At 38.0% G+C, this 27,419-nt stretch overlaps 1 protein-coding gene across 2 annotated transcripts in view; it reads left to right on the top strand.

Annotated features, from left to right (window-relative positions):
* Nucleotides 1–27,419, top strand: part of GRM7 (glutamate metabotropic receptor 7) — a gene marked incomplete at both ends in the record, with an annotated part of 531,934 nt that overhangs the window by 229,605 nt on the left and 274,910 nt on the right. For both annotated transcript variants that reach the window (XM_081320747.1, XM_081320746.1), the window contains one exon: nt 25,619–25,760. In XM_081320747.1, the coding sequence (XP_081176873.1) occupies nt 25,619–25,760 (142 nt within the window). The remainder of the gene's footprint in view (nt 1–25,618; nt 25,761–27,419) is intronic.

Raw genomic sequence — 27,419 nt, 5'->3', positions numbered from 1 at the left:
ATATTTTATGTTGCTTTAATTTTAAAATAATTATGAAAAGTTAACTGGGAAGAATTGTAGTAGTGAAAATGAATGTCTTGCTGAAATTTTGAAGGCCATGATTTGTTATCTGGTTGGTATGTATATTTATTGTGTGATAAGAAGGTGGATTATGTGTCTAAGGTATATATTTTAAGACATGCTCTGTTGCGAGTTTGGAAAAAGTATAGACATAAGTTAACTTGTAAGCTACCTATATGGGCAATAATGAAACACGCAATAGAAAATATAAACATGATGTGACTACATATAAGGAAATTTTAAGTTTGGAAAGGAATGTATGGCATTTGCAGCTGTATAATATCTTAAGAGAAGGAAAGATTGTATAAATTTGGTTTTAGTATGGAAAATTACAGGCCAGGTGGAAAGAAGATCAGAAAATTGGTTTTTTAATGACTGATGTAAATTTGGTAAAGTAAATTAGAGATTGTTTTGTCTGTAATTGTTTTTATTGGGCATTATTATTGACATTACTGTTGTGGACATTAAGCGGATGTTGAATTTAATTACGGCAGCAAGACTTTTAGTAGGGCAATATTGGAAGAAGGAAGAACTGCCGACTATAGAAGAATGGACTGTAAAAGTCACCAACCTGGCGGAAATGGCAAAGCTCTCAGCGTACTTGAAAGACTAATTGCAACAGAGATATATTGTGGAGTAAATATGGGACTAAAAATATCATCTAGCATTTGAATAATTATTGATGTGATATTTATACTGCTTGTAGTTATTTTATAAGAGTTAAAGTGCGATAGATTTAATAGTTTATGGTTGTTTGCATAAGGTAGATTATGATTGTTTGCATTTTTATACCCTGTATCTAGCTCTGGGAAGTCGGGGTAGAGGGAGGGGGAAGGGAGGGAGGGGTTGGGGAGGTCTGGGGAGTGGGAAGGGGTGGGGAGGGGTTGTGTTTTGTTAAAAATAAAATGTATTGTAAAACTTTTCAATAAAAAAAAAGAAAGAACCAAAAGTTTCACTAGACTTTGCATTTAGCATGCAGATGACTCCAGAAGCTGTAATATATTGTTTCATTATTTATTTCTGTACAGTCACAAATACTATTAAACATAATGTATAATTCATCATATACCATGTTATGAGGCAGCAGAAAGTATGTTTAGGCCAGTCTCAGTAATCAAGTCCTGCATTTATTCCTTATTTTGTGTCATTATTTCCTATTATGGTTGGGAGAAATGTACACCAGAGTGTCTTTCTATTACTCATACTGTATGTACTATATATTTACTTTTTCAGAATGACATCTTCTGAATTGATCAACTGATGCTTCTAACATAATAAATAAATAAATAAATAAATAAATAAATAAATAAATAATGTAATTATTATTAACATAATATTATTCAATTAAAACTTGAAGAAAGATCATAGATCAGTCCCAAAGGTGCTTTTTCAAGAGGCAACTGGACAGCCTTTGTTTTTCCTTGAAGATGTTTCGCTTCTCATCCAAGAAGTTTTTTCAGTCCAGACTTTTAATGTTATCTTCATGGGCCATCTCTATTCCTTCAGTTTTCATTATTTTTCCTTGTTTGAGAGTAAGTGTGGCACATTCGTCCAAGCCAAACTCCACTGCAATATCTTGGCTATATACCGTATATACTTGAGTATAAGCCGAATTTTTCAGCCCACTTTTTGGGCTGAAAAATTCCACTTCGGCTTATACTCCAGTCAACAAAAAAACTTACCGAGGACTTGTGCGCAGCCGAGGCTTTGGTGCTTCCGGGATCGCACGCACCTCTCCCAAGCCACCGCCATCCGGAGACCTGCCGATGTTTGGGGAGGTTTGGGGAGGCGCCCAAACCTCCCCAAACGTCGGCAGGTCTGCGCGGAGGAACGGAGACCTGCCGACGTTTGGGGAGGTTTGGGGAGGCGCCCAAACCTCCCCAAACGTCGGCAGGAGGAACGGAGACCTGCCGACGTTTGGGGAGGTTTGGGGAGGCGCCCAAACCTCCCCAAACGTCGGCAGGTCTGCGCGGAGGAACGGAGACCTGCCGACCTTTGGGGAGGTTTGGGGAGGCGCCCAAACCTCCCCAAACGTCGGCAGGTCTCCGTTCCTCCACGCCCTGCCTGCCTGCTTCTTTCCGCTGCGGAAAGAAGCAGGCAGGCAGGGCGCGGAGGTCCGGAGACCTGCCGACGTTTGGGGAGGTTTGGGGAGGTGCGCGCGCACCTCCCCAAACCTCCCCAAACTTCGGCAGGTCTCCGGACGGCGGCGGCTTGGGAGAGGTGCGCGCGATCCTGGAAGCACCGAAGCCTCGGCCGCGCGCAAGTCCTCGGTAAGCTCCGGGTGGTCACTTGCTTCGCGTCTCCTGAGGGAAGGGGGGGCGACTGGAGCGGGCGTGTTTCCTCGACTGCTGGGCGCCGCGATTTGCCCGGGGAACGCGCGGGCCCCGAATGGCAGTGTGGAGCGAGGAAGCGGACAGCCAGGGCTTCCCCGAGAGCCGCGGCCACACAGGGTATTCCTGTGTATTCAGGCTTGCAAAATGGCGGATCGAGCCTCTGTTGGCGGCAGAGGCTTGCAGAACGGCGGATTGGCTTATACTCGAGTCAATAACTTTTTCCAGTTTTTGGGGGTGAAATTTGGGGTCTCGGCTTATACTCAAGTCGGCTTATACTCAAGTATATACGGTATGTGATTCTGTTTCAGATGGAGTTTTTCCATACAGCTTCAGATCATCCAAGTAAAGAGGCAGGATAGTCTGGTAGATGTTTTTAATGTTTGATAGCCGTGTAAAAATGATAGCCACGTAAAAATGCAAGTAGAAAAATAGGAACAACTACGGTGGGAAGGTAACAGCATTCCGTGTGCCTTTGGCGTCTAGTTATGCCAGCCACATGACCACGGAGATGTCCTCGGACAAACGCTGGCTCTTCAGCTTTGAAACGGAGATGAGCACCGGCCCCTAGAGTCAGAAACGACTAGCACGCATGTGCGGGGGAACCTTTAACTTTACCTTTTTTAGCCATGTCCTGAATTATTCAGTATTGTTGACAGAGGAAACAATGTAATGACAAATAGTAGTGGTGTCAGTGAATCTCCTTGAAATATTCCTCTCTTGATATTAACCTCTCCCAATCTCTTACCATTTGACCTGCAACTGTGTCTTCCATTGTGCCATCGATCTTTGCATAAATGTTCAGATGTTTCTACTGACTCCTGTTATTTCTAGGCACTTGATTATCCAGTCATATGGCAAAGACTCAAATGCTTATGTAGTCAATCCATGCTCTTCCTTCTCTTTCAGTTTTCCAAGATCATTTTGTCAATTAAGAGTTGATCTTTTGTTCCTTTGCTATTGGGGTGATTTCCTTTCTGCTCAGCTGGAAAGGAAAGAGACTGTTTTCAACTTGATGGTGTTGGACTGCATCAGCTACTACACCATTTAGAAATTTAAAAGTTATTGGTAAGCAGGTAATTGGCCTGTAGTTGCCTGGTGCTGCCTCTTTTGCTGGATCTTTCATTACCAGGTAGGTTTTCCCAGTTGTTAGACACTCTTCAATTTCACCTCCTTGTACTATATTGTTGAACTGCTTGGCAATGAGTGGGTATAGACCAGTTAGGTATTTCAACCAAAAACCATGCAGTTCATCTTCTCCTGGTGCTGACCAATTCTGGATTTTCATTGCTCTTTTCTGTACCATTTCTTATTACTAGTTCTTCCATTTCAACTTCATTCCCCCCCCTGCATCTACAGTACCTCTTTTAACCAAGCTGTATCCTTGTTGTATTTCTTTGGGTTATCCCATATCTGTGTCCAAAACTGCACTGTTTCTTCTTTGTCAGGTACTGACTGGTTCACTGCAGTTTCTCCATTGATGGATTGGTAGAAATGTTTCTGATTGGATTGAAACTGAAGGTTCTGCCTATAATTTGCAATTCAAGCTTTGTATCTGCTGATCCTCTTGACTATGGCTGTTATTGTTGCTTTATTATTTCCAGTGCTTCCTTGATGTTCCTTGATTCTAAGTGGTATTTCTTGATTAGGTATTCTTTGGTCTTCTTGTTTTTCAGCTTCTTTTCTTTTATCTGATCTAGCTTCCTTGCATCTGACCTCAATTTGCTGATCTTATTTTCTAGTCTAATCTTTTATTTTTGTGGTTTTCTTTTTTGTTGATTTTGCACCACAGGTAATCAGTTATAATTGCAGTTGTTATCATTGCTATACATTATTTGGTTTGTTTCTTGCAATGAGTTGGTGCTTATACTTGATATTGCAATATTTGTATCTTTTAACACTTGTGCTAGCTGTTTCTTTGGAACAAGCTTCAATGCAGGCACCCTTATTTTGATGTTTTTGTGCTGTTCTACATGCTCAGTTATTCTTTGTTTCAATTCTTTTATTTTTTGAGTTAGAGGGCTTTGTCTTTCCTGAGGAAGAGGTGCCTGGTTTCCAAATGAAACAGTTGTATATCTGTGTTGGATTCCTCTACTGGCAACTCCCCCTTGTTTGCCCCTACATTCTGAGTAACTTCTGGCAAGGCTTTGATTCCTTTGCCCTAGTAAACCTTTGCAGTTCATCCAATTCTGTTTTTGTGAATACTTTATTTCATATTGTAAATTGACACTGATCTGCTAGTCTGGTATGTGTCTTCCTAAATCTCAGGTCCTCCGCAAGAGGCCTGGAAGTTTGAAAGTTCTGTGTAGGATCTTAGCTGTTCCTAGCACTGAACCCGTCTGGATAGAGAGCTCTGATGTTGTTGCTGGGATCTGTTGTGGCTAATCTCACAGTTTAGGAGTCACAGTTCTATCACCAGTGCGACCACTTTGGCCTTTATTTTCCTCATCCTCTATAGTTCCTCTATAGTGCATCTCCAACTTCTCATATTCCTCCTTCCTGATGTTTCTGTCACACCACTACATCTATCACCACTGTTGTCTTCTAGTCCTTGTCTATCACCATTATGACTGGTTGATTGCAAGTACCTGCCTGCCTGTTTGTCTGGATCTTACAACGTTAGCTACTTGGTTGTGCTGTTCATTGTATGCTGTACCTTTCAAAACATTTATGAAACAAATCTGGATGATCCTTTGTATGGCCATAATAAGTAATATATGGAATAGTGTTCACTCTCTAGTATTAAAAATATCCTGTAAATCACTTATTTTTTTGTTCCATTATACATTTTGAAGATTTGTTTATTAGCATTATTATACCTTAGCAGGTTTTGATTTTATATTAATATATACTTGTCCAATACATCTATTTCTTTTGTGAAGCCCCTTTTTCTTGTTGAAATATATGATTTTCTGACAAAAAAGCCCATTCAAATTGAAATTGCTCAATTTATGTGTCACTATGGATTTTTTAAAAAGAAAAAAGCCATCTTTTTTATTTTCTTTACTGCTATTAATTTAATATCTTATGTTTCTGCACCATTTGTGAAGTCATATTTGGGAAAATATATTATTTTTTGTATGATATTTCAGAGTTCCTACTTGCCAAGATAATTGCAGGATATGGGCTTTTATACTTAATGGAAATGAAAGCCAACATGATACACAGTATATATCTCATGCTAGTATTAAGGATGCAGGGGGAAAATCTATATATTCTCTATAAATTTCTTTCTCAGCTAGAATCAAATTCATCTGATACATACACCCCAGGAAAAGTTGCTTGAAAACTCTAACTTCTCAGGAGCTCAAGAACTGAAGAGGTGAGATTAAAAGGCAGATATTTCTCAGTCACAGACTTAAGTAACAGAGCAATATTCCTTGAAATTTTGGCTGATCTCATAACTTTCCAAAAGGACTGTTTTTCCTGAAAGCTTTTTATTTTCTTTTTTTGAAAATTTACCTCAGTAGATACCAACTTGTGAATTTTTCCTTTATGTTGTTTTGATTTTAGATTGGATTGATTTTATTTTATGTTTTTTAAAAAAATATTTTTTACATAATGGATAGAATATTTCTTATTATTTTATTTATTAATCACATTTATTTGGCTGCCATTCTCACAAAAAAAGTGAGTCTGGGCTATGTTGGGCTTTGGGCTTTACCATGTTTTACCTGTTTCTGCATATCCCTGAGAGTATACAGATCAATAAATACAAAACTAAAGAGTGAGTGAACTAGTTCAGGATTATGAGGAATGTTTAAAAAAGAATTAAAGGATTTCTATGAAGTAGATCCAATTATAGGTTCCTTCATCTTGAGTGTCTTTATTTACTTTCCAAACCGTGTCTGTGTTGCTTGTGTGTGTGGCACACTGTTTATCAGAATTTTCAAGCTGAGTAAGCCTTGCTTCAGATAACTAGATTACTATGGTGCTGATACTCTGTAACATTCTAATCTAATGTACCAAATCTCTGATTTATCCCTTTGAAGTTCAGTTAAACATCATACAAGACAGTTTTTTTCCTGTATAAATTTTAACATTCTAGAAGACCGCTAATGATATATTTACATTTTGTTTAGTTTTTCTTACTTTTTTGCTTCTTACATAGTAAAGCAATACAAGTATACTACTTATAACTTATCAGGGCTTGGGGATAGATCAGACTAGGAATTCAATGTCATGTAGGGCAGTACTATTTTTATTGTACAACTATAGTAACAGAATCTTGCAGGTCGCAAGACACTTCTTGCCTCCCTCCCCTTTCTTTATTTTCATAAGAACTAGGGAAGGGCTTGTCTGTAACCTTTATTCATATTACATTCCTAGCTCAGACTCAGATTCTCTTCTCTGACCATTGTCTTGGTAGCTCCTTGTATGATATGAAACTGAACTTCAAAGAGATAAATCAGAGATTTAGTAAATTAGATTAGAACATTGCAAAAGTACCAATGCCATAGTAATCTAATTATCTGAAGCAAGGTTGACTCTGCTTGAAAATTCTGATAAACAGTGTGCCACAGACACAAACAGCACAGATACTTCCTCCTGTCATTCAAGGCCATTTCCTCTGCCCTCTACATAATCTGGCAAAAGTAGCAAAAATATTATCTCAGGTTGAATAGGCCAATCTTGTGCTTGGAAATAATTGGCAAATTTAATGAGTGTTCACACTTTCCACACATTTCTGATTAATTATTTTCTTATTTCCTATGTGTAGGCTATGGTCCCTGTGAGTGCTGCATGGATAATCTTTGGTCCCTATAGTTTTTTTTTCATATTTGTAAACATTTGACTTGAATCTCACCATGAATTTCCTTGAGTTGAAGTATAGAACTCCTATCAAATGTTTTGTTTTACTTCTTGGAACAATATTCAGGAAGGAATTGGAACGAGAAAAGAGAGAAAGAGTACCAGCATAGAAATTCTCAGAAATTTAGTATAGCTCAAATCTTATATACTTATTTTATTCAAAAGCAGTCCACAAATTGGATTAAAATTCATCTTGCTAGTAGGCTATCCACTCATTTGCATTGCCCTGTTATAAATGCAAGGCCTAATTCCTCTCTCTATGTTGTAAAATAATGCATACCTTTATTAGAAATTTGTTTCAAAATTTATAAACAGTTGACTTTATTAGATTACACAAGGCTGAAAAAGATAGCAAATGAGTATGTAATCTGCAAAACCATGTTTTAGAGGGCATTTCTTTCTTTTTTTGGTGACATTGAAGATGGTGAAGCCAGTGGTGGAATTCAGCCAGTTCGCACCACTTCAGCAGAACCAGTAGCTATTTTTTTGTTGCCCAGGCCCAGAATAGACTTCTGGAAGCAGCACCATGCAGAGAACCAGTTGTTCATATATTTGAATCCTACCACTGGGTGAAGCTAATTTATTACTTTGCCAGCCAAGTAACACTGATAATTAGGGACCTTATATAATTTGATCCATGCAGATGACAAAACCTGAGTTGGAAGCTGGCTGGTTGCAACCTCCACCATGAAGGCTTCACTTTTAGTGGTACATAGTGAGAGACACCACGATGGTCATGAAAGCAGACAGCAGATTACATTCCAAGTTTCATTTGTGGAAGTGAAGGTCTAACATGCAATATGTCATGTCTGATTATTTAATTTTAAAGAAAAATGCTATTTGTTGTTATGGTTGCTGCTCTGTGATTGTCAGCAATTCCCTTCATTTTCCATTCATAAATTTAAACTACTAAAGTAGTTTTGCATTAATCTGAGCCACTGTAAAAGAGCACTTTTATCACTACACCAAAGGCTACTCCTGTAGTGTTGTTAACAAAGTATAAAAAACTACTTTGAATTTCTTTTGGATGACGTACTGTATGCTATAAGTTTAACTGGCAGTCCTCACAGATATTCCATAGCTAAGTAAAATGTCAAGAATACTGAAAAAAGCCACTTTTGATTGGATAATTTTTGGAATAATATCTCAGTTCAGAATTTAGTAGAATAAATAAATTTAGAATTTATATATGCAATATGAACTGGTGTTTGTGCAGTTGTTGTTGTTTTTAATAACCTTGGTCGCATTATGACACAAATAAAGTCCATTGTCCATTCTTTTTATTTCCTCTTCTAAAAGAAAGAATATCACCTCATAATGATCAAAGAAGCAAGAAACTGAGGAGATTTAATGTAGCCCATTGCAGCACATATTTCTCAGGAGGAAAAAAAAATCTTATTTCTGCTCTATAGCTTTAATACCATCAATTTGTCTTGGTAGAAATACTACTTTCCTGATTAATCTGCACAGTCAGTACACACGGTTATTTTAATCAGAATGGTCTCCAAACCATTCATACTCATCCATTGTTGTTTCAGCTATATAGTGCCAGATATTTTGGTGACCAGTTGGAAATATTCTGCGTGATAAAATGTAGATGTAAAATGTACATTTTTTAACTTTAATTTTTACATTCCTTGAGGGGCTGTCACAGAAAAGAGGAGCATCTACTTTTTTTCCCCAAAGCACCTGAAGGCAGGACAAGCAGAAATGGGAGGAACATCATTAAAGAGAGATTCAACCTAAACCTATGTTCAGCCAAGAAATTTCCTGACAGTGAAAACAATCAGTGGTATAACTTGCCTTCTGGAGGTGTGGGTGCTCCATCTTTAGAGGTTTTCAAGAAGAGACTGGGCAGCCATTTGTCCTCAATTATATAGGGTCTCTTGGTTTAGAAGAAGGTTGTTCTAACAATCAACCATGTATCAAAATTAGTTGAACCATGCTACAGCAAGGCAACTGGATTGCTCTTTTATAGTTGTCACCATACTCTATGAGACCTTCAAGCCATCCTCTGTTTCTTTCTGTTGAATTTAAACTTTCTGGTATGAATGTTTCTACTGTCTGCTATATGACTACTATTCTTCATATTGTTATATTACTTTGCTAGAGCAATATACGTTGTACCATCTAATTTTTGTATGTTTTAAATCTGACTTCTCAGCATTGAAAGAAGAAAGCTGCCTTGTAAATGTTCCCAAAGGACCACAGTCGGTGCATATTCACAGTTAATTTATCTTAAATGGGTATCTTATTCTTTCCTTCCATTTTTTATGGGGAAAAATATTAGCATTAATGGCTGCCCCCTATACGTGAATGCTCCCATATTCAGCAGAAGCCATCTTGTATTCAGAACACATGAAAAGGTTTAGCATCATTCTAATTCTGCATCTGGGTTAGCTGCAAAAATATGGGTTATGGGTACAATTGTTTATTTATTTATTTTATTTATTTGTATTGAAAACCTCTGCATCCTGAACTTGATATAACCTTATTTGCATATTACCTTTTAAATATGGAAAAGTGAAGAATGACTCATGATCAGCTGCTACCTGGTTGTTCATCCTCCTGTTTTCAAACGTTAGTTTGAACAGGACTGGAAATTGTGCTGGGAGACAGTATGTTCAAAATGAACACCCCCATATTTCTCTTAATGACTTATTTTTCATACACACATGTTTTTTTAAGCAGTACAAAAAATCCTTGCTGCATCATTTCTAGGTAGTTGTCTCTTTCCTCTTATGATCTGGTTTCTCAGATTGATCAGGATGAAGATGGACAAGAAACTGTTTGCACCCTATGTAGTTCACACTTTATGTAAACTCACCAGCTGATATCTCTGAGTTACTGTTGGTTTTCAGGAGATGACAGCAAGTGACCATTCATGTCTCATGAAGTTATGATGCAAAAGCCCCAAATAGCATACTTGTGCCAGACATCAGGACACACATATCTATGGATTATGGAGTTTGAATTATGGTAATATCACAAATATCATTTTTTATGGAATTTCGGCTTGCTGCAAGGATCTCTGGGAGTAACTACAGGTAGTCCTTGACTTATGACCAGTATCTTAGCAACCATTCAAAGCTATAGTGAACTTTCCTGGGGAGATACTTTTGAGCCAGTTTTGATGTTCAGAGAGCTGCCTCTCCAACAGTCAGCAATACTTCAAGTCAGTGGTGGGATTCAGCCAGTTCGCACCACTTCAGCAGAACCGGTAGCTAATTTTTTGTTGCCCAGGCCTAGAATGGACTTCCAGAAGCAGCATCCACACAGAGAACTGGTTATTCACATATTTGAATCCCATCACTGCTTCATGTACTCAGTAACTGTCTTGCAATTATAGCCATTTGCAGCTATGGGCCTGTTTTGCCAAAAAGTGGAAGTAAATGCTGGCTTTCAGCAAGTCATGTGATCCCAGTCACATGACCACCTTTTGTAATGGTTTCATTGAAAACCAGCATTTGCTTTCAGTTTTTGGCAAAATTGGCCCATAATGAACCATTGTTAGTTTAATGACCATAGAAATCACTTAACCACTGCCAGAATAAAAGTCATAAAATGGAAAAATCCTGTAGGTCAGGCATGTCAAACTACCGGCCCATGGGCCAGATGCTTCACGCTGAAACCATGCCCACCCCATTGCCAGAAATGAGGGGAAAGTCCAGATATGTCATGTGACATCACGTGACATCGCAAGTTTGACATGCCTGCCATAGGTGACCCAATTTATGACCATCATGACTTACAATTGTAATGGGCAGGTTCCACTGCGGTTATAACTTGAGGACTACCTGTACCACTAGCAAGCCCATGAAGAGTAAAAGCAAAAACACTAGTTATTGGGGATCTATAAAAATAAATATCTAAACCTACAGAATATTGTGGGAGCCAAGTATGAGGCTAGGTTGCTAGGAGAAAGGTATCGGGGATAGCAAAAGAAAGAAGGAATAGAGAATGGGATATTTTGGAAAGTATACAATCTATTCACAATTAATACGCACAAAATTAAGACCGAAATCTGTTTATTTGAATTTATTCCTTTTACCAGGCAAAGTGATCTCTCCTGCACTGCAGAATTGTTAATTGGAGATATTGAATGATCAAAGAATGAAGTATGCATCTAACTTTAATGCAATTCAATGTTATTATTAAAAATATTAATATTTTGTAAAAGTTTCCTACTCACATAGAATTACTTAAATGGCAATAGAGAGCTATTTGAGCCTGCTGGATTTCTACAGAAGTCCAAACTTTTTCTCATATTGATCAGCATAAATCTTTCCTAGGCTAGGACTCATCCAGCTGCTACTTATACTGTTAACCTTTTATAGGTTTCAGCAAATTCTTTAGCTTCTAATCTCCATTCTTTTGGAGATTTTGCTGTTCCTGTTACACTTTTTTCATATTTCTCGTTGACCTCATTTATCTATAGGTGCTTTGTATGAAACTTTACAAACATCCACTTTTTCGTTTCCCCCCTCTTATTATTTTCTAATAAATCTTCATTCATGCATTTACTTTCTCTGCATTTAACTAGGAATAATTATCAATGCAAATAACATCCACTGATATGGATATACTGGTAGTAATGATCAATAAATATCTGCAATTACAGAAATTAGAATAAAACACGTAGCTAACAAGTATTAAACCAAATTCTAAACAGGAACAATTCACATTGAAGGACTTTGGCTAAGTCAGGTACTCTTGAACATAACTACTTTGACACTTTCATTACAGTGTAAATTAGGGGTCAACAGCCTTCCTAGGCAATAAAATCCTCTCCTTCCATGGTTGTATCTGCTGTTTTATACATTCAAATCCATGCTGTGCTCTAAAGTCTTTAGGAAACATTGCAGCTGGTTTTCTGTACAATGTAGAAAGGCAGCCTGCTGCTTTGTAATTATGTTCTCTCCCTCCCTCCCTCCCTCCCTCCCTCCCTCCCTCCCTCTCTCTCTCTCCTTCCCTCCTTCTCCCTCTCTCTCTCTCTCTCCTCTTCTCGCCCCCCCTTTTTTGGCTGATTGAATTTTGCTTGCCTGAAGGGATGCAAACTCATTGGTTATTTATTGTTTGAAAATAATCAGGAAAAAATATCAAAGCTCACCATTAACAATAATCCTTTGTGCTTATAACCTGGAAAGCACTAATACAATTTTGCAAGGAAGATCAGATAGAACCAAAAAAAAAGAAAAAAAAAATCAAAGCAGTTGTCAAAATGCCTAGGAACCACTCCTGAAGGATAGATGGTCATGGGAATGAGCCTGCCTCTTGTTTCAAATAGCAATAGCAATAGTACTTAGACTTATATACTGCTTCATAGTATCTTACAGCCCTCTCTAAGCAGTTTACAATCTGGGTCCTCACTTTTACCAACCTCAGAAAGATGGAAGGCTGAGTCAACCTTGAGCTGTTGAGAATCAAACTTCTGGCAGTTGGCAGAATTATCCTGCAATACTGCATTCTAAGCACTGCACAACCATGGCTCTTACCTGGGGGTTGTCCTTCATTTTGCAGCAGTAGGAAAACCTATGCGGACTATGTTGCTGAAAATGCTCAGAGGAGCTCATCTACCATCTTAAATTTCTCAAGACAAGAGGTGGCCAATATATATCTGCAGCACTCAAATTATTCAAAGCCAAGTCTATAGCCCCTCCTCCAGTTTTGCTTCATTAGAATTTTTACAATCTAATTTTCTAAGATCACCCCCTCAAGCTTCAGGTATATTTCCAATGCTTCTCTGAGCCTAGAAACAGACATTATGAAAGTATAAGCTAGAGTGTCGGTGACTATCCTCAATTACTGGCTCAGACTATCATTTTTCTCTCCACTTGGTCATGCCTAATCAATTTTGAGTAATAATTTCTAATCCATATGGGAAAAGCTGAAGGCAACCAAAATCTCATTCTTGGTCTTCTTTCCAGGTCTTCTACTGGGCATGGGGTAAATGAGGCCAAAGAACGTATTGTACAATGTGTAGCAGGCACAGAGAGTCAATTGAGTCTACCTAGGACCCCAACCTTCATGCCAGTGAACCCAACAGATACTCTGCCTCCCTTATGGCATACTTAATTAAACTTGAAGTACCTGAACCCCAGAGGGTCTTTACTCTGACATGATGTCATGCCCTCCCTTCGGCAATCCTTGAAGGCCAATACAGGAAGATTTCTTACCCATTGTTGTGATTCAGGGTCAGCCTGTGGGTTCGGCAGTTGGGTTGGACGACTCAGAGGAGGAGGAGGGGGGTGTTGAAGAGCTTGCTGATGAGAGCCCTCAGCCAGGCCCCTCCCACCTGGTCACGACGGAGACCCAGCTGTGTGAGCCTGACAGCGTGGATGAAGATGACCCACAGCTGGCCCTGTTCAAGGATGCCCGACGCAGGAGGCAGTCAATCAGGAGTAAACAGAGGAAGGCAATGGGGCACCTCGGAAGGAGGCAGAGAGAAGCCACGCCCTAAACTGTATAAAAGGGGAATGCGTGGGAGGGCTGGTTTGCTGAAGGCTCCTGTTTCTTGGTTCGTGTCTTGTTTGTTTTTGTATCAATAAATTTGGCAGGCTTAATTCCAGCCTCTTGCCTTCTTGTAAAAGGGGTTGTCCCTGCCTTTTCTGCAGGGCCGGTAGCAGGCTGGTACAGAACACCCATGGAGACAATGTCCCTGTAACTTTGGACACACAGAAACAACAGAGTATATTTTTCTCTAGTGCCTGTATTACAGAGACATCTGTTCTAGCCTCATTTCACCAATACTGCACAAATACCTAGGGTGCACAGGGCAATTCTACACCTCCTTGCTGTTTTAAGATATCAACCCTTCTACAATATACAGTGTTGTCAGGTCCTGTGCTGCAGCACTTAAAATTTATCAGATGATGACCTGTGCTATAAAATTGTCTTAATGAGCATCTTGTTTGCCAAACTAAAATGTTCTGTAATTTGATAGATACAGCCTTCCACACAGTAACCTTCATGTTCCTCCTACAGTGATCTAATGCTCCCATCCTCCCTTTGAGATTCTTTTAGACTCTTTTTCATATATTCTATTTTAATACATCTTCTAGCATTTTATAATTTTTATACTTTTATACCTTGTAATTAACTGTAGCCCACCCTCCTTATGCTGGTCCATGACCATAATAAAGACCTGAGTGATTGATTGATCGATTGATTGATACAACTTGGAAAAAAGCTAGCACTAGGACTGGGGAAAATATTTGACTGAAAGCAAAGCTCTGAACAATCTCATAATTACAGCGTGGCATTCCAACAATCAGTTCAGAAAAATACAACAATGTCACAGAGCATAACATTCTCCTAGCATGCAGAGATCACCAGAAATTGCTTTGGGCAACAGACCAAATCAGCATGGGAAAGTATTGTTCAGGAGTTGGTTGCAACCAATAATTCCAAGTAATGACTGCTAATCAAACACAGGAAGAATAGGCTGACCTCTGTCTACTCCCTTGATTATACAGTGAATTTCTCTCAAAGGCAACTGAGAAGGAAACTGATTCTTTATTCTTTTTTTTTCTTTTTTAACATTTTTTTCATACTCAATCTTTTACAACAATATATGGTTTTATTTTGATTGCTACGGTTTAATCACACCCTTTTAATCATATAACCCATGCCCTATACCTGTAAGCATTCATTCTCCACCCATGGGAGTCACTTCCTGATTAGCTATTTGCAAAATAATCACATTCCCATCTGTGGCTTTTCCCTACAGAATCCTTTAGTAATGGAAATCAGACACATCCTTCCGATGAAGTACAGATGGTTTACCATAGGAATGGAACAGCAAAAGCAAATCTACAGTAAAAATGACAATCGTCTCTAAAGAGTTGGGTAAATTAGAATAAGTATATGATTGGATATGTGAGCAAGCATTTCAGAATAACAGAATAACATAGATGGGAGGGACCTTAGAGGTCTTCTAGTCCAACCCCCTACTAGAAGGCAGAAAAACCTATACCATTTCAGACAAATGGTTGTCCAATCTCATCTTAACTCCCCCTCTCCAGGGTTTGACCACCCACAACTTCTGGAGGCAAGTTGTTCCACTGATTAATTGTTCTGTCAAGAAAATTAGTTCTAAGTTGCTTCTCTCCTTGATTAGTTTCCATCCATTGCTTCTTCTCCTTTCTTCAGATGCTTTGGAGAATAGCTTGACTCCTTCTTCTTTGTGGCAACCCCTTAGATATTGGAACACTGCTATCATGTCACCCCTAGACCTTCTCTTCATTAAAGTAGACATACCCAATTCCAGCAACCATTCTTCATATGTTTTAGCCTCTAGTTCCCTAATTTCATTGGGTACAGCAACATAAATCATGTTTAGTGAAGTGATGATTGTGAAGTAATTGGGATGGTGCTACAAACACAATAATGCATTAGAGCAGTGGTTTTCAACCTTTTCTTCACCACAGATCCCTTTAAATAACTTCTGTGGCCATGGATCATGGTCATGCCCCCCCCCTTAAGGCTTAACTCAAGATTTAAATCATAACACTTCTTCAAGGCTTTGAAGAGCCCCTGTTATGACATTGTGGCCCCCTCGGGGGCTCGGGGACAACAGGTTGAGAACCACTGTATTAGAGAGTGCATAGGCTATGTCATCTTTCAACTAGTTACTGTACTTTCTAATGTTATCCTCTTCTCAATGTTATATTCTAACTTACACTAGAATGTTAAGATATGCATTTCTTTGAAGAGAAAATAAAACTGCACAAACATGAAGAATCAGATATTTTCCTGGGTTCTATGCATAAGGATAATCTAGTAGACTGTGAAAATGGATTGGACAGGACAAAGCTCCAGTGGAGCTCAGGGAAAACATACAAGAATGATGTCAAACTACTGTACCAGGGAATGTGCCCACCTTATGAGCTTACTCATGTAGGGAACAACTCAGCTTTAATACACCAGGGGGCAAGAGGGGAAAGCAAACAACATTTAATGAATTTCCACTGTTTCTACTATAGAATTTGTTCCAAAGTAATCATGGGGGAGTTGAGATAGTCCTTTATTGCAAAGGAGTCCTAATGAAACCCAATTCTCAGTCCCATAGCTTTTTGGAGAGTCTTACTATGCTTATGCCAGTCCTTTAGAACAGAAGTCCCCAACCTTTTGAGCACCAAAGACTCTTTTGAGCTTTTTCCATGAACCAGAGGGGGCGTGGTTTTGTGTGTTGCATGCATCCTGCAGATGGGGCTTTGCTTGTTTGTGCGGACTGGTTGTTGGCATGCCGCGGCCTAGTCCGCTTCTTTAAAACTCCTTCCCCCTATAGGAGACATTCAACAAAATGCCACTACAAACTTTAGAACAAGGATCCCATCATTAAATATAGATGGAACATTCATGATCATAGTTGACAAGTTAAGAGGTTTGGTAAAGTCTATTTTTAGATCAGAATCAACACATCAAGAAAAGCTATTCTATCTTTTTCATCACTTCGATAATTATCATTTACACCATTCTTAGCATTCAATTTAGTCTTCCAGTGGCTGCCTTGATTTTGGTATATTAAGGAAGCTTGATTTAACTGTCATAATAAAAGCAAGTCTTTGAGGTGATAAAATGCACTAGGGAACCACATTAAAAATGCACCAGAATTACAGTGACAACTTTAATAGAATAAAGTTCTTAATTAACTCATCTGTGCTAGACATTTTTAGTTTCTTTGCCAATTTACACACTATGCTTCTGTTTAATTTTGTTTTAGAACTGGGGGAATAAACACAGACAAATCAGCCAATCAGTAAACAGAGGTACATTTAAAATAAAACTGTATGAGCAAATTCCAAAGGAATCTTAATTCTCATTCTGCATAGATATTTTGTATGAAAATAAATTATGCTTGAAATGCACATTATATTTATATCTATTATGAAACTGTAATAAAAACTCATATTTTGCTACAGTCATTGCAGTGCAATGTTATCTCATATATCTTCCCATGCTAGAAATATAGCACTGTTATGGCAAATTAAGGATAAACAGTTTTTCTCTCCCTCTTTCATTTCATTGTTCAGTAAGGTTTTTTTTCTGTCCTGTGTTTCAATCTTTCTAAATTCTTCAATTAGGAATAATTAATCTAAATGATTTGGGAGATAATAAGTGAGGCTACCTGACAAAGTAATAATACTTGTTTTTTTACAGTATATAGAATAGTAGTTGATATGAACTGAATATTAATCTGGTGAGTAATATAGCTGCAAAAATGCAACTGCAAATTAATGTGTATCAAGAGAAGTCTTAATTTCTAAATGTTGGAAAATAATCATTTTCATTTTATTTTGTTTTGGTCAGATTTCACTTTGAGCACCCTTCCCAAATCAGACTTTGGGAAGAATTATTTGAGACTGGAATAGATGCAGAGAAAAGCACCAAAAGTTCATTAGAGGAATAGAATCTGGGCCCTCCAAAGAACAATGAGTACATTTGCCTTTGAGAAAAACAACTGAGAAAAGATATGGTAGTCCTTTTTAAGTACTTAAAAGCATACCACACAAAACTCTCTTTTTTCAGGGCACAGAATAATAGATTAAGTTTCAGAAAGGCTGAAAGGATAGTTCAACCATAGGATCAATTTCCCTGAGAGGTGAGCACCTCACTGGATATCCTGAAACAAAATCTGTGGATTCTTTAAATTGGATTACTATGCTGAGTAAACATTGTTGTAGAACAGCCAACTTAGTCCATGGTAGCAAAAAAAAAAATAAAAATCAAAAGTGTCTGATAAAATATTTTCTGATTGATTGATTGATTGATTCATTCATTCATTCATTCGTTCGTTCGTCCATCCATCCATCCATCCATCCATCCATCCATCCATTCATTATGTACTATCAAGTTCGTGTCAACTCTTAACAACTACATAGATATTATTTGTGATAATCTGTCCCTAACATAATCCTTCAGATATTCCAACAATGCACTTGTTGCCACAGAGTCCATCTATCTAGTAATCTTCTTCTTCAAAGAGCTGCTTCTTCAGAGATATTCTCCACAAAGCTACACTTTCACATAATGTATCCAAAGTAGGATAATTTGTGCTTTGAGTGAGAACTTTGGGTTGATTTTTTTTTGATGATCCATTTGTTTGTCCTCTTGGCTGTCCATAGTATTCTCAAGAGTCTTCTTCAACATCAAAATTCTAAAATATCAATATTCTTTCTATTCTGATTCTTTAACGTTCAACCTTTACTTCCATAAAGTGCTACATAGAATTTTTAAAATTAGCATTTTTTATTTAAAGACATATCTTTTGCTAGCCAGAAAATTAGCTACAGAGCTCTTCCTTGAACTGTTGGACTCAATAATCTAAATTACCCCTTTTCAGGTATCTCTGCATCCAGTTTTGGTCACCACGATGTAACAAAGATGTTAAGACTCTAGAAAGAGTACAAAGAAGAGCAACAAAGATGATTAGAGGACTGGAGGCTAAAACATATAAGGAACAGTTGCTGGAATTGGGTATGTCTAGTTTAATGAAGAGAAGGATGAGGGGGGACTTCCAATATCTCAGGGGCTGCCACAAAGAAGAGGAAGTCAAGCTATTATCCAAAGCACCTAAAGGCAGGACAAGAAACAATGAAGGGAAACTAGTCAAGGAGAGAAGCAACCTAGAACTAAGAAGAAACTTCCTGACAGTTAGAACAATTAACCAGTGGAACAACCTGCCTGCAGAAGTGATGAATGCTCCAACACTGGAAGTTTTTAAGAGGAGACTGGACAGCCATTTGCCTGAAATGGTATAGGGTTTCCTGCCTGAGCAGGGGGTTGGACTAGATGACCTCCAAGGTCCCTTCCAACTTGATGATGATGATAATGATGATGATGATGATGATGATGATGATGATGATGATGAGTGGGTTAGGATTCCATTTACAGTCAAATGTATCCTTGCAAGAAAAAGTTTCCAAATAAAGCAAATACGTTTTTATTCTACGTAAGGATTAAAAAGTGATGATGTTTGATCCTACAGAACATTTAACTTGAAATAGAAAGCAAATTGCCTTGTTTGGGAGAAAGGATTGCATGGGAGGATGGAAATTATATATAGCAAGTATATTTCATGGGTTGTATCTTCTATTAATAGAAGATTCTGCTATAGAAGAAGCATAGGTCAGTGGAAGAAGAGGGACAGGATTTTCAGTTCCTAAGAATGTTGGGGACCACAGAAATTGGCTCAAATGCTTTTGAAATTTTTTGAAATAGTATGGGAAATGAAGACATTTCTGGGAGATGGGTAGCATATAAGTTATTATTATGGTTGGTCACAAAATCAGCCAGGTTTTTAGACTGTATTTGCCATTTTTGTCTACCTACTGAGTCCTTCACAAGGACTTGAGATAGGCAGATTTATTTATTTATTTATTTAATTAAATTTTTATACCACCCTATTCCCGAAGGACTCAGGGCGGTTTACAGGGCAGCATAAAATACAATATAAAAATAGTATAAATTAAAATAGATTAAATTACTTAAGCCCAACAATTAAAACAATATTAAAAGCTAAAACCCCTTCAGTCCAGGCCTGATAGATAAAAAAACCAGGTTTTCAGATCCCGGCGAAATGAACGCAGATCGGGGGCGGTCCGAAGTTCCACTGGTAAATCATTCCAAAGGGCAGGCGTGCCCACAGAGAATGCCCTCCCCCTGGGGATCACCCGCTGGCACTCCTTAACCGCCGGCACCCTGAGAAGGCCCTCCCTGTGGGAGCGCACAGGACGATGGGAAGTTGATGCCGGCAGCAGGTGTTCCCTTAGGTAATCCAGACCCAAGCCATTTAGAGCTTTATAGGTCATTACCAGCACCTTGAATCTCACCCGGAGGGCAACTGGAAGCCAATGCAGCTCACGGAGAAGAGGTGTTACACGGGAGTTACACGGGATGATGTTATTTGATGCTGTTAAAGGTATTAAATGCAAGCCATTTCAAATAAAGCTGCTTTTGTAATTGACTGAGGATGGTTTTCAATGCCAATGGTGTTCAAGTGGTGCTCCAGACATTTTGGGATTGCACTCAGGGCATGTGTTATTATTGGTGCCATCTTTGCTTCCCCTCCAGGGGGAAGCAAAGTCATTCTACTTCTATCTGCAGGTCTTTATATTTTGTGATTTTTCTCCAGCTCTTTCTCTTCTATTCTGCTGTCTCCAGGTACTTCAGTGCTCCAATGACTGTTGGGACACTGGGTGCCATACCAAAGAATATTGGATGGTACTTAGAAAATCATTGTACATATAGATTTACATGGCTGCCCAACTCAAACTATATGGTTCTGGGTGGTATACAATATGCAGAGGTTTCTTTTGTGTTTACTTCATTTACTGTGGTAAAAATTTTTATTCACTCCTTAGAAAAGGTTTGTATATGTCTCAAACCAGTTAAACCATTTAACGGTAGTAAAATCATATACAGAAAGAAAAGCCATGAGTTGTGTTCCTTGAATGGATACAAAACAGATTGCTATCCATTTTAGAGTGTGAACAGAATTGTATGAAAGGAGGCAGTATATGGATACAACAAAGCCTAATATTTATTGAATTAAATTATAATATCTAGCAGTATAGAATCTTGATAGTATGAAGGAATGCAGAGTTGCCATTGTAAAATCATCCTATTTTCTTTTAATTAAAGGTGTTCTCGTGTAGAAGTCATACTAAGATTTACAATTAAGTTTAAGTTTAAGTTTAAGTTTATTATATTTGTATACCGCCCTACTCCCGAAGGACTCAGGGCGGTGAACAGGGCACATATAAAATACAAAGTACAAAAATTAAAAGAGAATTAAATACAGGGCCTGAGCTAAAACAATAAATAATAATATAAAACCACAATAAAAAACCCCAACACATCCCCCATCAGGCCAGGCCGGCTTGTTCAAATAGAAAGGTCTTCAGATCGCGTCGGAAGGAGCGCAGATCGGGCGCCGTCCGGAGCTCAACCGGCAACTGATTCCATAAATCCGGGGCGCCCACAGAGAAGGCCCTCCCCCTGGGGGCCACCAGACGACATTCTCTGACCAGTGGCACCCTGAGGAGGCCCTCTCTGTGGGAACGCACAGGGCGGAGGGAAGTTGAAATTAAAAAAAACTTCCCTATGTAATGTAACAAACTAAATGTATATAACCTGTAACCTTGGGGCTCTTCTACAGTTGTTTGGTGGGGAACCCAGTGTTCACTGTCAGCTGTGCATTCCAGTAAAACATACTTGGTTGCATCAGTCTCCAATCTTGTTATTCCTAATTTAAAATAAGCAATTCTCTCACAACAAAAACTATAAACTGAGTTCATCATTTTATGAAAAAAGAGAGCAGTTGTTTCCTCTTCTATCAATCATATATCAGTGAATACAACTGACTGTGTTACTAACTTAATACATAATATAGAAAATATAGCAATAACAAAGTAGCACATTAAGTTTACTTCATCAGATGATATGGAAACAAAAGATTTGAGGAGAATAATTGTGCATCAGCAATACACTTAAAAGTGCCTAGAAAAGAAAATCATGGTAAACATGTCCCCATCCAATCTTATTTCTTTGGTCTATATCGCTTAAGTCAGGTACTCTTGAACATACAGTAACTAACTCGACAGTTTCATTATAGTGTAAATTATGGTCAAGAACCTTTTCAGACAGTGGGCACAATTTTGTGTGATTTTGTGGGCATCAAAAATATATATAAAAAAAAAAACAGAAGGAAAACAGATCAGTAGTTTCTGTGGAGATTTACTGTAGGAATCCAGATTAAAGGTTCCTTGACAAATGGTTGTCCAGCCTAGATTTGAAGGGGAACTTATCATCTTACTTAGTGATATGGTACCGTGCCAAACTGTTTTTACCATTGGAAGTGCTCCTGTAGCATTTAATTGGAATTTGACTCCCCTTAGTCCATGCCATGTACTCTTATATTAGAGCATTAATTCAGTGACTTCTTCCTGAGGAGCTCTAACATCTCCACCCCTTAGCCAGTTAATCTTCAAGATAGAACACACCAGTTACCTCAAACATTCCCAATTGAACTCCATTCCTAATCTCCTCATTATTCTCATCAGCTTTCTTTATACCTGTTCCAGTTTCTCTGAATCTTTTAAAAATGCAGTGCCCCAAACTGGCTGTGTTCTTCAGGTGAATTCTGAGCAATACAGATTACATCTGAACTTATTACTTTCTTTAAATTAGAAACTCTGCTTTTTCCATCAACCAAATATCCCGTTTGCTTTTTTTTTTGGTAGCTATATCATTTCTGTGAGTTCATTTTTAAATATACATCCAAGATTATTTTCACATGTACTATTCTTGAGACAGATGTCTCATGCCTGTGAATAAGACTGTGATTTTCTTTTCTTTTTTCCCCTTTGCATTTTCCTCTATTAAACAGAGTTCTGTTCCTTTCTGTTCCTGCCTCTAATTTATTTGAATCAAAGGCAACCACCAGCTGATATATGCTTTCTTCTCCCCCACCTTCCTTTCTCCTCCTCTTGTCCTTCTCCTTCTTCTCTTGTGCCACTACTTTTTATAAGCCATCGGACATTTTGTGATGTGCACTCCACACTGATGGTGTTCTACAGTTACTGTTTGATAATGGCATTGTTCTATTCTAAAGCCCTCAAGAATACCACGTTTTGCCAGGATAAAGGGCATCTTGCTTCATTTTGATGCTTTGGTTGCCCGTTCTGGGACATTTCAGGTTAAATGTTTTTGTGTCTCTGATACCTGTAAGTATAGCCAGGGAGAGAGAGTGCTGGGAATATAAATGACTAGGCCAATTCAGAAGCAATTGGATCTGTCTGCCAAAGAGACTTGAGCCACAGGGGAAAGTAGTAACTATAAAATTGGGCAATTTTCACAATATTGTTTGGGGAAATAGATTTTACTATACTCCCTCCTCTCTTTTTTATGGATCACTCTGATGCTTTAACACCATAAGTTGAGCAGAGTCTCAACAGGAAAGTGTCACAGTTATCTTAGATCTTTGTAGTGTTATTAATATGCCTTATGTTACAGTCCAAATGTTTCCTGGTTGTGACAGGCAAGTCATTAGAATAAAATCCAATGTATTGTTAGGTAGAAATGATGACATTTAGAAACTTCAACAAACAGAGACTTTGCTCAGAATAAATTATTGGATTTTTTTTTAAAAAAATACGTAACTCTGGCAGAATGTTGCCTTTACAGTATACACAGATGCATCAAATGCTATATCACCCAATATTAGATTAATATATTGAAGATTTCTAAAAGTAGTTTCAGGGGTGATTAATCACTTATTTTGCATTTATGTTAATTTAATGCCACTCTTCTCAGAAGGGCATAGATGATTTTGTCCCACCCATTTTTAGAGCTTCTCCATATCCCTCTGTGAACACCCTCAAACTCCTAGAGGCATTCTCAGAATATCCACCAATTTAATATACTAAAGCCACTGTGCAGACAGCCTGAGTTAACCTGCATTTCCACCATCTCAGCCATAAATCAACACAGAAATCATTCTCCAGTCTGCACTCTCAAAATTTCTGTTTCTGGTTCTGTTTGTAGCAAGCAAAACAAAGAAACTAGTCTGAATTTAAAAAACAACAACCAGAAACAGTACAAACAATGGAAGTAGGGAGAGTCATGGAAATGGGAAGTAAACATTGTAGTGAGGTCCCATCAGTAGGAAGGTGATTGACCCTGAACCCTCATTGGGGCTCAAGTGTCTCCAAGTAAACAATGGAAGGCTTGTCATTTGAGGTTTCTAGCTTAGAAGAAAACCTCAGATAAAGGCTTTTTTCAGAGGAAAGTGCTCTTCTGTTCAAAGGAATGTCTTGAGATAGTTAGCCCTGAGGGTTGTGATTGCCTCAATAAAAGCCAACAAGTTGGGTCTGGAAACAGGATTTTACTGGTTGAACACATGAAATTAATAAGAATTCATACTAGTTTGTGGTTTAAAATAATAAACACAAAATTAATAAAAATAAGATTATAAATACTACTGTGATATGTTTTTGAGCACCTGTTCCCTTGCACTAAATAAAGTACTGTAGTTAGATTCTATGTTCAAAAAGCTTTTCTTTAAAAAATAATGCAGTATTCCACTAGCATGCTATTTTTCTTCAGAACAATTTGCAAAGGTGGGAAATGGAGTCGGTACATTTCTTATCAAGGGACTGGCTTCTTTATTTGCAGGGTACTCTGGGAACAGCCAACTGTTTCAAAGACTTTTCAGTCTGAGTCTAGATGAAAGAGAAGCAAAGCAAAACAAGGAGCTAAAGTTCCACAAATTTTTGTTGAGCATACTGATAGAATACAACATTTTTCACTCTGTTAATGCTTATTACATTCTAGGAAAATATGTGTAATATTTTCTAAATCTATATCTATGGATATATGAAAATTTTATCCTCTCTTTTTAAAATTCATTCCTTCTCAGTCTCTTTGCTGGGCTGATGTAGAAATGATGTATGGAAGTATGGAATAGATCTGTCATTCCAAAGGATGTTAGTTATTGCATGCAAAGGGTTAACTTTCCTGGAGGCAGTAATTGCAGAGCAGAATTTTATATTGAAAATGTTTCCTTTGCACTATACGTCAGTTTGATTTTCATGAAAATCTGTATTTTCTTCTTTGAAAGCACAGTACCTTCTCATTTTGTAATTCCATGTCAGGAAAAGTTTCTAAAGAGATATAGTTTAAGTGTTACCATTCAGCATGGAGCTCCATCCCAGGTAGAGTAGACAACTGATTTTCCTGTGATGGAAAATGACCTAATTTTGCTGGGATATATAATCTGTCACAAGAGGGGATTTGAAAACAAACCACCTAGAAACAATATCTGAGCTTTTCGTTGACATGGAAGACATCAGGTTCTCTTGAGTGGTCCTGGACTCCCCTCTTTATTATTTTGTGATGGTGGATATAATGAACCAAATCCATGCTGTGGACTTTCCACGAGAGGATCCAAGCAGTCGGTAAAACCAAGGATAGAAGACATAAAATGCAGTCAGATACTTAGAATATTTTTTTTCAGATTTTGAGAGGCATCCACCAAGGACTCAGATGGGATAAAATCTGAGAAATGTAATAAAAACTTAATTCTGAGTACAGAAAACGCTAAAGTCCAATTATTTGTACTTGTTTATTTTTTTTAGTTTCCTGTTTTCTTTTTGTTTCTGATGAATTCTAAGCTAACTGAGGAGTAATCAGACACACTCAATTGATTGAACTATAAAAGTCCAAAAATCTTCCTGTAGAGGCACGTAAAATTTTAGAGCCACATCCCATATACCAAATTAGGCCAAAATCCGTTTTTCATTCTTTTCTTTTTAAGTCTATCTTTAACTACTTTTTTCTCCCAATTTTCTTTCTTATTTTTTTTCCTGATTTACAGATTTTAGCATATTGTCTTCTTTTTTTTCTGTTAACAGGTGATCTCTGCATTGCCCAGTCATTGAAAATCCCACAGGATCGCAAAAACAAGACCTACGAATTTGATAAAATTATCAAGCTGCTTCTAGATACACCCAGAGCCAGGGCTATCATTGTCTTTGCCTACGATGAGGATATAAAGTAAGGATGCCTGGAGAAATTAACTTGTTTGCATGTAATTAATTCAAGCAAGATGGTTTAGAACATACGAGAACTTACCTTTATACAGATGTGCATGAATACATAGAGCAGGGAGACTGAGCTGAAAACTAGTTATAACACAATTTGTGGCTTGCGTTGCCTGAATGCATATTTTATGGTATCCACATTCTTAGGCTTAAGTCATCATCTGAGCAATAAATGAGGTGATAAGCATGTTCTTGGGTAGTATAATTTCAGATTAAAGGAGCAGGATTTATGGATGGATTTTTTTCCCCTGGTAGAATAAAAACTCCCTGAATAACATTCTAGCAAGCTGGCAGAGAATATCAGGAAGAAACTTTCCCATGACAGCAAGTACAATATGTTTGGTTACGTAAAACCTCAGCTGCTGTAGTAATGGTAAAATCTAGAAATCGTTTCCAAATACCTTCTGTGTGAGCTTGGTTACAATATGTTTTGTGTGCAACAAATGCTGCTGTAAAAAAAGGGGGGGAAAACAGCTATACCTCCAATCAACTGCTTACCTTCCAGACAGATTTCTCTTTCCACACTGACTTTTGAAGCTCATTATTCTGCACTTTGAAGTCTGCCTCCTCTCATCTGTTAAAGCAAGAAGGAAATCAGAAGCTTGGGAAGCGGAATTGGATGGATGGATGATAAGGTCACTGGCCTTGTGATTCTGTCTCTTCCACCTTAGCTCTAGAGCAGGCATCAGGAACCATCCTTGGTGGTAATTCAGTTTTGGGGAAAATAAGTTTGCAACAAGGCTAAGCTACAAGGCAAAACGTTTTGATTAGGTATGCTAGTTATTGGACATTAAGATTTGAAAGGACCAAACACGCAAAACATTTGAAGAATTCTATGCAGATTCAGAAATATAGACTTTATAAACCTAAACTGGTTTAATAATGCAGATCGAATGTGCTACAGCAGACTTGGGAAGAGATATGGAACTAAAACTGCCCATAATAGAAAGGAAATATTTAATCTGTCATACTGCCTGAAAGTATTTAGATATAAAGAACTTTAGCAATTTTCTTTTCAGCACACATTTAAAAATAACAGTAAATTCCAGCCCCATCTTCTTGTTCAGAGAGGATAGCTGAGAACTCAGTAAAGGGGAGGGGGGAGAGTTACTATAGCACCAGCAACCGATAGATAGTGAGGGTGACAAAAGTGGTACCTTTGACTAAGGGGAAGAAATTGAATAGTATTAGTCATCTAATAGTATAGCAAACTAGTTTAGTAACACCTGTTAAGCATCATCTGACATAAAAATAGCCAATTATGGGAATGCTGACCACATTGCCTGAGTATGCATAGGAGATTCAGTTTAATAGACTGCCTCTGGTCTCATGCTCAGAGCTTGAGCAAAATATGTGAGGGAAATTGCATGAGTGGCTGTGTGCCTTAATATTAACTTGCAATAATTTATATAACTGTGAAGCAGGAGTGCATGCATAATCAAGCAACCCTGCTTCAAATTATTACCCATTTCTAAAGTGGCACACTTGGTAATTTAAAGGAGAGAAAGAGAGCAATTGTAAACTATATAATTTATTAACACCATGTGTCTCTAGACAGAATGGATTATACCTATTATCCTTCACTTATATTGGCTGCACATCTGGAGGGTGC

Source organism: Vipera berus (genome assembly GCF_964194415.1).
Source record: "Vipera berus genome assembly, chromosome: 2".
In the NCBI taxonomy this organism is placed as follows: Eukaryota; Metazoa; Chordata; class Lepidosauria; order Squamata; family Viperidae; genus Vipera; species Vipera berus.
Note: the sequence above shows the minus strand (reverse complement) of the source record. Positions and strands in the feature narration are given on the sequence as shown.